The following is a 16104-nucleotide window of genomic DNA, read 5'->3' on the forward strand; positions in this document are numbered from 1 at the left end:
ACACACAAGGTGTGTGTCTGTCTCTGTCTGCTGTGCTGTCTCCCCTCTCTCCTGTTCGTGCTGCCTTGATGAGAGGCTACATTAACAACAACGTGTTAACCCTTGAGGGCTCAGCCGAGTGCTAGTTCATCATTTAGCAGCAAAGCATTCCCTGGGAAATATCCCTCCCTCTTCCACCCTCTAATTTCACCACCACAACCAAGCTTCACAATCATCATAGCTGTGAACAGTATTCAATTGTTTGTTTAAAACATATACTGTGTATATATCTATATAATATATAGTTTTTTGTCTGGAGAAAAAAAATCCCTGGAACCTAACCCCCCTCTATTTACATTAATTCTTATGGGGAAATTGGATTCGCTTAACATCATTCTGCTTAAAGTTGCATTTTTCAGGAACATAACTACAACGTTAAGCAAGGAATTACTGTATATAGACTAAACCATTCTGGTGTTTTAAATCACAATAGCATTTCAATATCCTACTTAAATCATTACAAGAAAATTTATAAACTGCATTCCAATCTATAATTGAACCTGGAAAAGATGATTTATGGGTAAGGATGAGGTGTTCTCCTGGAAGCTTCTGTACCTGTCACTTATTGGGAGAAAGAGGAAATTTTCTGTTTCTCTAATTAGCCTGAATATTTCATTTAATAAAACAGGTAACTAAGACAAATATGTAAGCTATTATTCTTCAAGCACCATGTATATACAAATACTTAAGTATTTATATTTTAATAAAGGCACAGGCAAGTTTATAAAAACCTAACATAAGAATTCATTACAACAATTTTATTAATAACCATTTTTGCATCAATATTAGGAATCAACCCCTACAAATTAGTACAATTTTCATCAGTATAAATAAGATCAGACTCTAGCCCAATGTTGCAGATTTTCCTCTGAGGCTATATTGACACAGCAATTAAACACCCACAACTGGCCTCGGTCAGCTGACTCAGGCTCACAGTTAGGCTGCAGAGCTGTAAAACTACTGTCCAGACATTCGGGCTCAGGCTGGAGCCCAAGCTGTGGGAGAATCCCAAAGTCCAGGCTCTAGCCTGAGCTCAAAAGTGGGACTGCTTAGCTGAGATAGTTATACGTAGGTATAGATAGTGCTAAAACTGAAGATTTCTGGGTATATGTTTAATAATTTGTTATGTTATGTGAAATCCAATACTCCAGACCGTTTACCTTGACTGCCCCTTACATTTGGTTTATGCTCTATTCCAGCCGTTCTCAAACTGTGGGTCGGGATCCAAAAGTGGGTTGTGACCCCGTTTTAATTGGGTCGCCAGGGCTGGGGCCCAGGACCAAAGCCCAAACCTGAGGGCTTCAGTCCTGGGCAGCAGGGCTCAGGTTACAGGCCACATGATTGGGGCTGAAGCCCTTGGGCTTTGGTTTTGGCCCCCTGGCCTAGGGTGATGGGGCTTTGGCTTTGCCCCCCACCTCCACCCGGGGTGGCAGAGCTTGGGCAGGATCAGGCTTCGGTCCCTACTCCTGGGGTTCTGAAGTAATTTTTGTTGTGAGAAGGGGGTCGTGGTGCAATGAAGTTTGAGAACCCCTGCTATATTCTATTTAGTCCACATGAGAAGGATGTGCTAAGGCTAATGACTCTGTGGTCTTGGCCAATTTCTGGCCAAACCATACTGTAAATCATTTTGATGGAATGGTAGGTTGGTACTTCTTCAATCATAGCCTACCACAATAATGTAATGCCTTATTGCTATTTTTCCATTTGAGCCAAAAAAATAAAATGAAATGAATCTGTGCCCATACTGTGGATCATGGGTTTTAATTATTGTATTTAGATTTGTTGGTAGTGTTTCTGTTAAAAGGTCTCATTTCTCATTGTCTCAGAAATACTGTATTACTCCAACTGCTGTATTACCATGAGCTTCATATAGGCCTTGTTAAACTCAAGAGTTTGCAGATTAGGAGAGATTATCAAAACTGGCCTTGTTGATGCCAAACCTGGCCCCTCTCTCACATGCAACCAGTTCTGACACTTTTTAAAACTCTTTTAGTGACCCTTCTCTTAAGATTGGTTCCTAGACACCCGGGAGCCCCTGATAAAATCCTCATCAGGACTGACTGCTTGCTGGAGAGTATCATCCTGGAATGACATACGTAGGCAGGTGTTAACTCTTGAGATGTATGCTAGAGAGCACACCTGCACACCGGACAATAAAACATCTGAATTTTCAGATACAGACAGAGCAACTACTGGGCAAACTACAGAGATTGTTTCCAATACCGCAAATAACTAAGAAATATGTATATAATTTTAAAAAATTCAAAACAATTTTCAGAACGTCCTGACACTTTTTCAGTATCTCCATAACCACAAATGCAGACGGACTCTCTCAGGAGAAATTACCTCTATTGATCTTTCCCTAGGAAGCGCTCACAATTTGGAATGCCTCAGAGGGGTAAGAAGCAATGAGGTGTAGTTACTTACTATACATTATATAAAGACCTTTTCAAAGGACACATTTAATTCAGTGTTTAAACTACTTATGTTACTTCATTTTTAATAATACAACACACATTAAAGCAAAACTTTTTACACATTTAGTAAAAGGAAAGAAAGAAAATAATGCAATGTAATTCAGAACAGATCAGAATGACATGGTGCCACAGCAACCGGAAGAGAAATAAACAACAGTCCACCAAGGAGCCAAGGGTAGCAGGGGGCCCAGTTGTAAAAGAAAGATCCTGTTGTGACCAACAAAAATCCTCCTTCATAGTGGCTGGTTCGAAGCGGAGAGCGGAAGGAAGCATACAGTAGAGCCAGTCCCCGCCCCCCAGCACTCACCCAAGCGCACCCCTGGGCGGAAGGTGGTCGGTGCATCAGCCCTCCCGCAGTGCGGGCGGGGCGGCCTGAACCCGCACGATGGCATTAGCCGCCCGCGGCGCGCTCCGCGGAGTTGGTACGTTCTGCGCGCAGACGCTGCTGCTCCGATCCTGCCACCGCTTGCTCCGGCGCGGCCAAGCCCGGGCACTGGGAGCCGCCGCCGCCTCCTCCATGGCGCCCAGTGTTCAGTTCTCGCCCGCCCAACGCAGCCTGTTCGATGAGCCGCTGGCCATCGCGGTGCAGGGGCTGTGCCCGCAACAGGAGGTCACTCTCCGGCTGTCTCTGCAGGACGAGGGGGGCGAGCTCTTCCAGTCCTGCGCCCGCTACCAGGCAGGGAGCAGCGGGGAGCTGGACCTCACCCGCTCCCCGGCGCTGCCGGGACTGGGAGGCAGCTTCTCCGGCCTGGAGCCCATGGGGCTGTTCTGGTCCCTTCAGCCCCAGAAACCCTTCAGGCGGCTGGTGAAGCGGGATGTGGAGAGCCCCTTCTGCCTGGAGCTGGAGGTGTTCGAGGGCCACGGGCCCCTCCCCAGCCGGCTGCTGGCCAGGGGTGCCCACGAGCGGGGCTTCCTGCGGGACGGGGTGAGGAGGATCCCGGTGCGAGAGGGGAGGATCCGGGCCACACTTTTCCTGCCTCCTGGTGAGTAACCGGCCACTGCCCCTACGCCTCTCTCCTCGGGGCTTCCACCGGCAGCCGGGCAGGGCGCGGCCCCTCAGCCTGCTGAGTCGCGCGTTCCACAGGGCGTCGGGATTTCCTGCCTCATTTCCAGACGGAGTCCCGGGGAGCCCCTCTCCCTGCTGCTCAGTGTTACACACAACCCTGCCCCGCGCCAAAAGCGAGTGGCCCAGAACCATTCCAAAACGGGCTTCGCATTAAAGTGCAGCCCCCTCCTGCAAAGCCGCACATAATGTCACTCCACTAGACCTCAGTCTTCCATTCGACATCCGTATAAACACCACACACACAGGAGTTTTCAGCTTCCAAAATAAACCTTCGTACACGGGAAGCTCTCAGAAGAGTAGCACAGTAACTGCCCTATGGCCCACGGAGCCCCTAACCTAGGGCACATACCCATCGCTATAGTATCTAAGCACCAATGAGGCTAAGCCAAGGATGCAGTTCTCCAAACACCTTCATAACTTCACTCACTCCGTACTGGGAGCATGGCTAACGCCACACCAAACAACGGGGAAGGGAGGTGGCAGCAGCAGTGGTCACCTTTATCCTGTGGGTTCTCACCTAAGATGTGGGAGACCCTGGTTCAGTTCACCCTTCAGCCTGATAAGGGATTTGAATGGAGATCTATCATCTCTCTGATGAGTGTCCTAACCACTGACTATGGCAAAGGTCCTCAAAGTGTGTGGCATTTACCTTTACTTGTGACTGTAACGTCTGAAGGGCGGGCACCAAGGAGGGCTGCCCCAGCCAGACAGGATGTCCCAGCTGGGGACAGGTGGGTGGAGGTGGTGAGAGAAAGAGGGACCTGCGGGCCCTCACACCCCAAAACCTGCCCGAGGTCCCTAAGGGTGTGTGGAGAACAGTCTGGTGGGGTCTGGGCTAGCCACCAGAGGGGGGGGGAAGGAGCGCTACCCAGCCCTTCCCCTTGACACCCCCAGCTCTGCTCCAGTCCCGCCCCCCAGCTGTGTCCCTGGCTCCCATCCCCAGCTGCAGCCTCAGCCCCCTTAACCCTGTCCGGGTCCATCCTCCCCCATCCGCCACGGCCCCGCTCCTGGCCCCGGCTTCTGCGGGAGTACGGACGGGGGTAAGGTGGGGCATGACCCTCAAAAGTTTGGGGACTGCTGAACTATGGGATATTCTGATGCAGGTTGGTCTTAGTGTCTCTTGTCAAAGCCTTTAAATATTAATTGATCCAGAGAGAGAATCATTCTATAGTCCAATAGTTAGGGCACTCTCCTGAGATGAGAGAAAACCCCTCCAGTCCCTTCACCTCGACAAGCAGAGAGAGGAATTGAACCAGGTTGTCCCATATCCTGAGTGAGTATAATAACCACTGGGCTAACAGTTATGAGGGAGTCCACCTCCTCCTCCTCCCCTCTGCCATTTTGAGCAGAGGTAGGTAAGCATCCAAACTGCTTGCAAGAAACAGGTTAGGCACCAACATGGCCTAACTCCAAGAAAGGGGTTCTTTGGAGGGCTAGTGGACATAGGCACCTAACGCCCTGAGAGGGGTTGTGCTTAGGACACACACCTCTTGTCACATCTCCCATTGGCTAACACGTGGCTCCCCTCCTTGTGTGCTGGCTTTTGAAGATTGCTTTCTAAGGTGCAAAAAGAAGAACAGGAGTACTTGTGGCACCTTAGAGACTAACAAATTTATTAGAGCATAAACTTTCGTGGACTACAGCCCACTTCTTCGGATGCATATAGAATGGAACATATATTGAGGAGATATATATACACACATACAGAGAGCATAAACAGGTGGGAGTTGTCTTACCAACTCTGAGAGGCCAATTAATTAAGAGAAAAAAAACTATTGAAGTGATAATCAAGCTAGCCCAGTACAGACAGTTAAGAAGTGTGAGAATACTTACAAGGGGAGATAGATTCAATGTTTGTAATGGCTCAGCCATTCCCAGTCCTTATTCAAACCGGAGTTGATTGTGTCTAGTTTGCATATCAATTCTAGCTCAGCAGTTTCTCGTTGGAGTCTGTTTTTGAAGTTTTTCTGTTGTAATATAGCCACCCGCAGGTCTGTCAATGAATGACCAGACAGGTTAAAGTGTTCTCCCACTGGTTTTTGAGTATTTTGATTCCTGATGTCAGATTTGTGTCCATTAATTCTTTTGCGTAGAGACTGTCCGGTTTGGCCAATGTACATGGCAGAGGGGCATTGCTGGCACATGATGGCATATATCACATTGGTAGATGTGCAGGTGAACGAGCCCCTGATGGTATGGCTGATGTGATTAGGTCCTATGATGATGTCACTTGAATAGATATGTGGACAGAGTTGGCATCGTGGTTTGTTAAAAGGATAGGTTCCTGGGTTAGTGGTTTTGTTCAGTGATGTGTGGTTGCTGGTGAGTATTTGCTTTAGGTTGGGGGGTTGTCTGTAAGCGAGGACAGGTCTGTCTCCCAAGATCTGTGAGAGTAAAGGATCATCTTTCAGGATAGGTTGTAGATCTCTGATGATGCGCTGGAGAGGTTTTAGTTGGGGGCTGAAGGTGACAGCTAGTGGTGTTCTGTTATTTTCTTTGTTGGGCCTGTCTTGTAGGAGGTGACTTCTGGGTACTCGTCTGGCTCTGTCAATCTGTTTTTTCACTTCAGCAGGTGGGTATTGTAGTTTTAAGAATGCTTGATAGAGATCTTGTAGGTGCTTGTCTCTATCCGAGGGATTGGAGCAAATGCGGTTATATCTTAGAGCTTGGCTGTAGACAATGGATCGTGTGGTGTGTCCTGGATGGAAGCTGGAGGCATGTTAGTCTCTAAGGTGCCACAAGTACTCCTGTTCTTCTTTTTGCGGATACAGACTAACACGGCTGCTACTCTGAAACCTTTCTAAGGTGCCTGTCTCTCCCTTTTCATTGAGACTAGGCACCTAACTCAGGCTTTGTGGATTCCAGTGACTTTTCAAAGTACTAAAAGATAAGGATTGCAACACCTAAGGCCCTCTGTGGATCCAGGCCTAACTGACTTTTCTGACCTGGATATAGTATGAAACAGCCATTGTGGGGTTGGCTGGGCTCCCAAAGGTGTCCATGCTGAATTTCTTAACTCTGTCAATTAACCTGAATGCTATTGATCACAAACTGTCAATACATTTGCAGACTTTTGCAATGATTCCCAGGCTGCATTCCTTACTTTCTGCACGCCAAGTTCCGAAAGGGAGAATTGCTCATATGCCTGAGGGCTATCACATGCAGGGAGGGCGACTCTAGTTCATTAACCTTCTTGCTCAACAATGGAGCTGTTCAGGAGGTTAGTGAGGAAGTATGGGGGATTAAGAGGGTTGAGCTATGTCTTCAATAACTAGTTTTCTATATATTTCCATCTTTTTTGACTTGTTAGTTTGGTGAAGTATCTTAGGCCATGATTAACATAGACTCTGGCAAAGATGAGGGATGGACTGAAACTCAATCAAGCCGAGACAGTGCCAGAAATTATATTAGCAGCCTTGACTGGTGGGGCATGCTCACTCTTTATTTCTCAGATTCTTAACCTTGGAGTCTTTCTGAAGTCTACAGTTGCTCTTCATGTGCCCTGGGATCAATGTTAGTCAAGACCACTTTTTAATCATTTATACTTGACGAGAAGACTGCATCCTTTTCTTTTGCATGCAGACCTCACCAATGATAACCAGAAATGTATCTAACATCAAAATTATCTGAATACAGGTCTTTCTGTGTAGGGCTGACTTAATGGTTTGGATACAGAGTATATAAGACACCAACTCTTCCCATGTTGTACCATGGCCGCTGCAGGAATGTGTTGTGTGTTTGAATTTAATAATTTGAGATTGTCAAATAGGCTCAAATGGAATCATTTAATCAAAGATTAACAATCAGAGATTAGTACAGCACTACACAGAATACAGGAAGACATACTTTACCACCCCAAAGATGATGAAGAGAAGGTAATTTGGTCCCTTCCTGTGTACCCAGTGGAATGCTGACAGTGTTCGTTCCCAATCCAAGTCCGCAAACCTCTGTCCTTTTATAGAGTGTGAGACAAAGAAGCTCCTTTTTGGAGGGAAAATACTTTCCCATAATTAATTGCACTATGTGTTCTGTTTTGAAATTTTCATGGTACCTAATTACTTATGGGATTTCTTTTATGGTATCTTTAGGTTACAGGATTGATAAGCCAAAGGGAATTCTAATTTGGTCATTATTACTGAGACATGGGACAATCAGCAGTTCTTACTGAGTTTATAAATATCTTTCAATGGATCCTTATTTAATCCATTACAGAAAACATGTGCAATAACAAATCCCTTATCAATCATCCAGTTTTGTTTATAACATACTTCTGTAGACACTTTTAGTAGTTTGAGGGCTATTTTCCCTGGACATTCATTCATTCATTGATTGCCCTACATAAATATATGTAGGACAATAAATAGATACACAGAATAAAAATGCATATAATAGAATTAAGAGTGTTTAACATACAAAAATGATAAAAAGTTAATGTTTAATAACACAGGAGGGACTCCAGCTAACACTCACCACCTGATTATAAAAAGGAGGTAACAACGTGATCTCAGTGAAGTCCAAGACTCTGAAACTTGTCTTCTGCCCAGGGCTGGCTCCAGCGTTTTTGCCGCCCCAAGCGGCAAAAAAAAAAAAAAAAAAAAAGAAGCCACGATCGGTGGCAGCTCTACCACCGCTGCTTCGTTCTTGGGTGGCAATTCGGTGGCAGGTCCTTTCCTCCGAGAGGGACTGAGGGACCCGCCTCTGAATTGCCACCGAAAAGCCGGATATGCCGCTCCTTTCCATTGGCCGCCCCAAGCACCTGCTTGCGGTGCTGATGCCTGGAGCCGGCCCTGCTTCTGCCTTGGTGCACTAGATCTTGGATTTGATTACCTGCAGGACCCATTGCAAGAACCACCTGTTTCTGAGGCCTTCTCTAAGTATGGGGCAAGGTGGAGACAAACTGAGAGACTGATGAAGGTTTAAAGGAATTGGAGACTTGTGTCTGCAATGCAGCTGAATTTTTTTTCTTTTTGGTAAATTTTATTGAATAATACAGATTTCTGGCACCTAAATCATAAGATAGACATGTCGATGAAATCACAATCAATAATGGCTTGTCAAATAATCCTTGGTTTCTTCAGTAATTGCAAGAATATGTATTATTATCCAGACCTGCACATGACATAGCAGGTTTTCTATTCTAATCTCCGAAGTATTTAGTAGTTTATGGAGAGCCTAGTGAACCTTCATCTTGTAGCTTTTCTTAAAAAAAAAAAAAAAAAAAAAAAATTTAGAGCAAGGTAAGTCCAAATGGTTTGAAATTTGGAATGTAAAGGAAGAATTTTGAGCTAATTGCATCCCTTTATTTGGTTTCCTACAGAAGATGGCCCCTTTCCTGGAATCATTGACATATATGGTACTGGAGGGGGGCTTCCTGAATATAGGGCAAGCCTGCTGGCCAATCATGGCTTTGCCACACTGGCTCTGGCTTACTATGGCTATGAAGATCTCCCCAAAGATATGAAGGAATTCCATCTAGAGTATTTTGAGGAAGCTGTGAACTATATGTTGCAACACTCACAGGTCAGTTTATTCATGGGTGTTCCCATGATACAGGGAGCTCTCATCATAAGGCTGTTGTAAAGCAATATTTGATACACAGCTGCTGTGCTTAAAATCTCAGCTCTATCAAAGTCCATTGTAAACAACTTGTATTGGTAATCCTCTATGACTGGTCCATTTGAACTTTGCATTTTAGCTGATACCATTTCTTGGGAGGTGTCTTACTGACACCCTCTCTCATCCCCCAACCCACCCACCTACACATCATTATAAAATTCTACTGAAGTTGTGTTTGTCTCTAAGGTGCCACAAGTACTCCGTTTCTTTTGAGGGCTGTTGCCGGAGATTCTCAAGCTTCCAAAAGGGGTTTTGTTTTATTTTTTCTGTAGATTGGCCATGACAGAGTATTTTTATGCATGGCAAGCTTCTGTGATCCACAGTTTAAGGAAGTCCACAAACACTAAGTTATCGCCTTTGAGTTTAAGAAGCTGTTATGGTCACTACTAAATGTTAAAATTTTGTATTCTGGAACTGCATTTGTTTCCAGTACCTGGTGATGGATATTTTGAGGCCTTGTCTTTGTACAATTTATAATAGCCACAACCACTAGAGCCACTCTAATCTACCCAAAAGTCTATTGGTAAAATCCCCTTTCTCTCCCACCATACTAAGTACAGGATGCCCCACCCTCTTTGAATGCTGTCAGTGCCTCCGTCCCCCATTATATTTTCTATCATGTTAAAGTTCCATGCCCTTCATCTTTTGAAGGCCCTGTATAATTTTACCCCTACCTCCGGTTCTTTGAAGCCAGTGGAGTTGCAGCCACTTATGCTAGTGGTGAAACAGGTGGTGAAGGAGAGTAATCTTAGTAAACTATGGCACAGTCTTTAGTTAAGTGTTCATATTTGAGTGTCTTACACTTGATGAGCACTCTGGAATCATTATGGAGTTAGCGAACCTGGTTAGATTAAATCCTTTACAAATATTTTATCTCCAAAATCATGCTGTTTTTTATTGTAATGAATTTGCATTTATAAATGGGAAACTATATAGGAAAGTACTCTGGAAGCACCAGTGACAGTTCCATAATTACGGTTGAGTATTTTGAACTAAAAGCAGGGATTCAATTACTGGTATTTTAAAGAAGATTACAGTGTATCCTTTCCAAAATTACAGCACTTATTCTTTGAGTAAATTCTTATAAATGTCTTTCTTTACAAGTACACTGAGTAGTTTGAGATAAAAAATAATTAAAATGGGCCTTTTTAAGAATTCTTTTTCTATGCCAAATTATCTTAATAATAGAATAATACGGACTCTTCAAACTTCCTGAACAGTTTTCTGCATCAGCTACAGTTGAAGAAACATTCTCGGGATTAATATTCATTTTTAGCATTATTATTAACTGAACATTTCTCCTTCAGCAGCGGTAGAATAATAATGATGTTCTACAGAGAATTCAGTGAAGAACTGGCCCCTTTCAAAATGGCTGCCATCTCTCATTTTCCCAGTGAGAGGGATGCCGAGCTGCCTTCACATTGCTGGCCAGGGCGGAAAACATTTTTGGTGCCTTCTCCCAAGCAGCTGAGAAGGGAGGGCGGTGGGGGAAAGGCCAACCAATTGGAGTGGAGGGAAAAAAAGCCAATCTGTGCCAGCACCTCCTGGAAGAAGGTACCTAGATCAACTACCCCTCTTACCCGCCCCTAGAACCGGTCATGGGTGGCTTCCACTAGTGACCACTATGAGGGAGGACAAATTGAATGTACAGTATCTTTAAAAATTGGTTTTACTCTCATCTGGGGCTGCAAACCCTATTGTGCACTAATTATAATTATATGGTTATTGTATTGCATCAATATAGACTAGAGTTAAAGTTGTTTGGGTGCCTTAACTGTGTTTTACTATATCTTAATATGTTTGGATTTCTTTAAGTAGAACCCTAACTCTGAATTTCCTGGGCTTGTAATACTTGGTGTGAGGATAATTAGTATGACAACTGCCATCTTATTTGACACCAGGATTCAACTGGGGACCTCCAGAGTTCTAAGCACAAATCTATCTACTGATTGAGCAAAAGAGCCAGGTTCCATAGCTGGGAGTTGTAAACAACTTGCATCCTCTTCCCTTAGGCACAGTGGAGGAAGTATAACACACATGTCCAGTGGGTACAACAGCATCTCTGTTATGCCAATACGTACTCAGTCTTAACACCAGTTTATCATAGTTTTTATCTGGGAATTAATATTCAGTATAGATGTCCTCCTCTTTCCCTAACACACTAGATCTGAAAACAACCTAGGATATAGTTGTTTTAAAATGTGTATATCTGTTTGCAAGGTGTTTTTTTGAGAGTAAGCTGAAACCCAGCTAAAATGCAAGGGGACCCCCTCAGTGAGTTATACTTAGAAGTGAGGTTGAAGCCATTCCTCAAGTTGTGATCTCATAAATTATGCAGAATTGGGCTGAGCTAATACATGGATGGAAGAATTATAAGGAAAACCTAGGCTACTACAGGAAAATTTATTGCTGATTCAGTAAGTGGCTTTTCTCCTAGGAGTTAATATTAATTAGTTATCTGTAATACCATCACTTTGCAATGTAAAAACAGTCACTCTACCCCACTCCAGATGTGGCAACATTCACTAGAGGGTGAATAGATTTCTATGAAGTTCATACAGTTATCAGAGTTTGAGCCCTTAGCACCTTTTATCCATTTGAAGCTTTATAGAAATGTAAGATTATTAATTTCCATTCAGTGCTAATGAGTTCTCTTTCTCTCCTACTCAGGTTAAAGGTCCTGGAATTGGGTTACTTGGAATCTCTAAAGGTGGTGACCTATGTATCTCCATGGCTTCCTTCTTAAAAGGCATTACTGCCACTGTCACCATCAATGGCTCTGTGGCCAATGTGGGTGCAGTGCTTCGTTACAAGGATATCACCATTCCACCTCTTGGCATCAATCGGAAGCGCATCAAGATTGATAAGTCTGGGATTGCAGATATTGTGGATGTCTTGAATAACCCACTAGAGGGACCTGACCGTCAAAGCTTTATCCCACTGGAGAAGGCTGAGGGGCACTTCCTGTTCATTGTTGGCAAAGATGATCATAACTGGAAGAGTGAATTATTTGCCACTGCAGCCTCCAATCGTTTGCAGGCTCATGGGAAGGAAAAGCCTGTGATAGTCTGTTACCCTGGAGCAGGGCATTATATTGAACCACCCTTTTCCCCAATGTGCTCAGCCTCAATGCACCTGTTGGTTGGCAACCCTGTGATCTGGGGAGGTGAGCCCAAAGCTCATTCTGTGGCACAAGTGGATGCTTGGCAGAAAATCCAAGCCTTCTTCCACAAACACCTCAGTGGTAAACAATGTGTAACAGGCAAGCTGTGACATACCTGGTTATAAGGTGCATTTTACAGATGAAATTACTAGTTGTTAAAGTTTACTTGGGTAAAAGAATCTTTCAGTGAGTATGAAAGGGAATTTGAGTGAATAAAACTTTAAGCTGAATTTTTTTGTTCCTCCCCTCCACTGCCCAGGTTGCTGCTGGACCTTAGAGGACCAGAGGGTTTTCTGTTTTCTCAGCCCATGGGACATGACCCACTTGCAAGTCACACCCCACAAGTTGAGGATTAGTGCACAGTAGAGTTAACTTTCAGCCTACTGTGTGGGGATTTAGCCTTTACATATGATTCTCATTCTAATCTCATGGCTTGGATTATAAGCAACTGAATTGAAATATTGTCTTGCTTCTGAATTAAATTTACTTAAACTGTTTGTTGGTTTGATAAATTTCAAAATCCAGTGCCTTGCAAATCCAAGCTAAAATTGATTGACTGTAAAACCAACTCAGTGTTTTATGGAGGTTTTTTTTCATTATCATTAAAATTAAATAAATACATATTTGAGGATTTTCGTGCAGTTGTATTATAGAAAGTGCTGGCAGCGACACAGGTTAAGGTTGCCTAACACATTCCATTATAAGGCCGTATATTCAACTGATTGTAACCTTGCCAGACTTAAACTGTTTGGACTGAGATTTTCTGTGCCAGTCATCTGCCTTAGTCTGATTTTGTTTCAGCTAAAATGGGTATGCCATTTCCAAGAAAGAGTAGGGAACTCTTTTGGTTTTCCTGTGTTAAAATGTTACAGCTACTTTATTCAGAAGTTGTAGTGCCTCAATGGTTTGGAGCAGGGACTCAAAATTTGGCAGGTGGATCACCTTAGTATCAGGGATATGCTTCTTGTTGATTTGTAAAAATCTGCCCAATTTAGCTAAATTATAAGCCTCTAGAAATTGAAGTTTGCACATGCTCATTAGAGGTTTGTTAGAGGCTGACAGTATTAATCTTTAAAGATTCTCTCTGCAATGAGCACATCCCTTCCCCATACAGCTCCTTGTGCTGACCAGACTGAGCATGATCCATTCCAAGGTTGCATGGGCTGAGCAGGATTTTTCCTGAAATTGCTCCTCCTGCCTGCTGTAGCACTAAACACAAGTACAGAGAGCAGGGAGTGTCTCTCCTTTGATCTCAGTGACCCCACTGCTGGAGCATTGGCTGTGTAGAGGGAAAGGAAGGTGCAACCTGAGTTGCTCAAATTCAGAGGGATGAGAAGAGAACTCAGTCTGTGGGAGGAGATGGAAGCAGGGGAGATAAAAACAGAAGGGGCCAGGTGGGGGGAGATGGAGCAGAAGGGTCTATAACCACTAGAGAGACACTCATTTCTGAACATGGAATACAGTCCAGATTTCCTGAGTCCCAACAAAACTCTGCTGTCAGCAAATAGCTGTCAAACCCATTAACGAAGAGTGTGTTCCATGCCTCTTTAGTGACTGGTGCACCTACAGGATAATAGCCTACTACTATAACCAATTACTCCATTGGTGCAAGTGATAGAGATCTATGCTGTGGTGGATCTAAAAGTTATAATCCTGTTGATGACCTATGTTGGGGTTAATATGGCTTCACATGATGGAATTTTTGATTTAGTACTTTGCTTTTAAAAAAAAACAACAACCGAGGAAATTATATAGAAAACCACCCCATTTAAAGAACGTTAAGGCTGCAAGATCAAGCACTCGGAAGTTATGAAATGTCAGAAGTAGTGTTGCCCATGCATATATTATGATCATACTATTTTTTCTTCGGGACTTCTGCCTCATTTCCTAACTCCTGAGTGCTTGACTTTGCAGGCTTATTACTGTATTGTCATCTTCTTATATGTAAGTTTGTATTCAGTGTAGTAAGCTGTTACATTAAATGACATGAGGGGCCTATCAGTCCTTTAACAAACAAGCAACACAAGCAAGATCCACTCCCTCAAAAAGCCTGTACATAGAAATAAATAAAAAGAATTTAATAGATTCTAGGACTGGAAGGGACCTCAAGAGGTCATCGAGTCCAGTCCCCTGCCCTCATGGCAGGACCAAATACTGTCTAGACCATCCTGGATAGACATTTATCTAACCTACTCTTAAATATCTCCAGAGATGGAGATTCCACAACATCCCTAGGCAGTTTATCCCAGTGTTTAACCACTCTGACAGTTAAGAACTTTTTCCTAATGTCCAACCTAAACCTCCCTTGCTGCAGTTTAAGCCCATTGCTTCTTGTTCTATCCTTAGAGGCTAAGGTGAACAAGTTTTCTCCCTCCTCCTTATGACACCCTTTTAAATACCTGAAAACTGCTATCATGTCCCCTCTGTCTTCTCTTTTCCAAACTAAACAAACCCAATTCTTTCAGCCTTCCTTCATAGGAATGTTCTCAAGACCTTTAATCATTCTTGTTGCTCTTCTCTGGACCCTCTCCAATTTCTCCACATCTTTCTTGAATTGCGGTGCCCAGAACTGGACACAATACTCCAGTTGAGGCCTAACCAGCGCAGAGTAGAGCGGAAGAATGACTTCTCATGTCTTGCTCACAACACACCTGTTAATGCATCCCAGAATCATGTTTGCTTTTTTTGCAACAGCATCATACTGTTGACTCATATTTAGCTTGTGGTCCACTATAACCCCTAGATCCCTTTCTGCCGTACTCCTTCCTAGACAGTCTCTTCCCATTCTGTATGTGTGAAACTGATTGTTCCTTCCTAAGTGGAGCACTTTGCATTTGTCTTTGTTAAACTTCATCCTGTTTACCTCAGACCATTTCTCCAATTTGTTGAGATCATTTTGAATTATGACCCTATCCTCCAAAGCAGTTGCAATCCCTCCAAGTTTGATATCATCTGTAAACTTAATAAGCTTACTTTCTATGCCAATATCTAGGTCGTTGATGAAGATATTGAACAGAGCTGGTCCCAAAACAGACCCCTGCGGAACCCCACTTGTTATACCTTTCCAGCAGGATTGGGAATCATTAATAACTACTCTCTGAGTACGGTTATCCAGCCAGTTATGCACCCACATTATAGTAGCCCCATCTAAGTTGAACTGGAGAAGAGATTTTCTCACATGTGTCAGTCCAAGTCAGCATGAATCCTGAGCACATTTATTTCTTAGGGTACAGCTACATAGCAAAAAAATCCCCAACAACATGGCAGAGAGTCTCTGAGCTCTGGTCAACTGACTTGGGTTCATGCTATGGGGCTAAAAATAATAGTGTAGGCATTTGGGCTTGGGTTGGAGCCTGGGCTCTGAAACCCGGCATGAGGGGAAGGTCTTAAAGCCTGGGCTCAAACTCAAGCAGGAATGCCTACATTGGTTTTTAGTTCCATAGCGTGAAACCAAGTCAGCTGAGCCAGGATCCAAGCCTCACTGCCACTGGGGTTTTTTGCTGTATGTGCCCCCAGTGTTGCCAATTTAGTGACTGTTTGGAAATTTGAATTGAAATTAAAACATTAATACACACTTTAAGAGCATATAAAGTCTATCATAAAATACGTGTATCTGAAAAAGTATAATAGATTTGAAAAAATATGAACATAGACTAGCTTCCTTATACAGTTATTGTTTTTTATGACCATGTCAATCAATTTCGGTGATGTTGGCCAACCTAATAATTTCAAATTATGATTTA

At 43.6% G+C, this 16104-nt stretch overlaps 2 protein-coding genes across 3 annotated transcripts in view; one reads left to right on the forward strand and one right to left on the reverse strand.

Moving 5' to 3' along the window:
* The window catches only part of HEATR4 (HEAT repeat containing 4), a 73286-nt gene extending 70408 nt beyond the window's left edge, over positions 1 to 2878 (reverse strand). For both annotated transcript variants that reach the window (XM_054024994.1, XM_054024995.1), the window contains exon 1: positions 2824 to 2878. The gene's annotated coding sequence lies outside the window, so the exon portion shown is untranslated. The remainder of the gene's footprint in view (positions 1 to 2823) is intronic.
* On the forward strand, positions 575 to 12992 carry LOC128835485 (acyl-coenzyme A thioesterase 1-like). Its single transcript, XM_054024997.1, has 3 exons — positions 575 to 3499; positions 8900 to 9102; positions 11869 to 12992. Exons 1-3 carry the CDS (start codon positions 2902 to 2904, stop codon positions 12469 to 12471), a joined length of 1404 nt encoding a protein of 467 aa, XP_053880972.1. The 5' UTR covers positions 575 to 2901; the 3' UTR covers positions 12472 to 12992.
* The last annotated feature ends 3112 nt before the right edge of the window (positions 12993 to 16104 follow it).

The sequence above is a fragment of the Malaclemys terrapin genome, chromosome 4 (genome assembly GCF_027887155.1).
Source record: "Malaclemys terrapin pileata isolate rMalTer1 chromosome 4, rMalTer1.hap1, whole genome shotgun sequence".
Classification (NCBI taxonomy): Eukaryota; Metazoa; Chordata; order Testudines; family Emydidae; genus Malaclemys; species Malaclemys terrapin.

Coding starts and splice junctions, on each gene's coding strand:
- LOC128835485 (XM_054024997.1), top strand. CDS start 2,902: ATGGCATTAGCCGCCCGCGGCGCGCTCCGCGGAGTTGGTACGTTCTGC. Junction 3,500..8,899: donor CACACTTTTCCTGCCTCCTG/GTGAGTAACCGG, acceptor GGTTTCCTACAG/AAGATGGCCCCTTTCCTGGA. Junction 9,103..11,868: donor ATATGTTGCAACACTCACAG/GTCAGTTTATTC, acceptor TCTCCTACTCAG/GTTAAAGGTCCTGGAATTGG.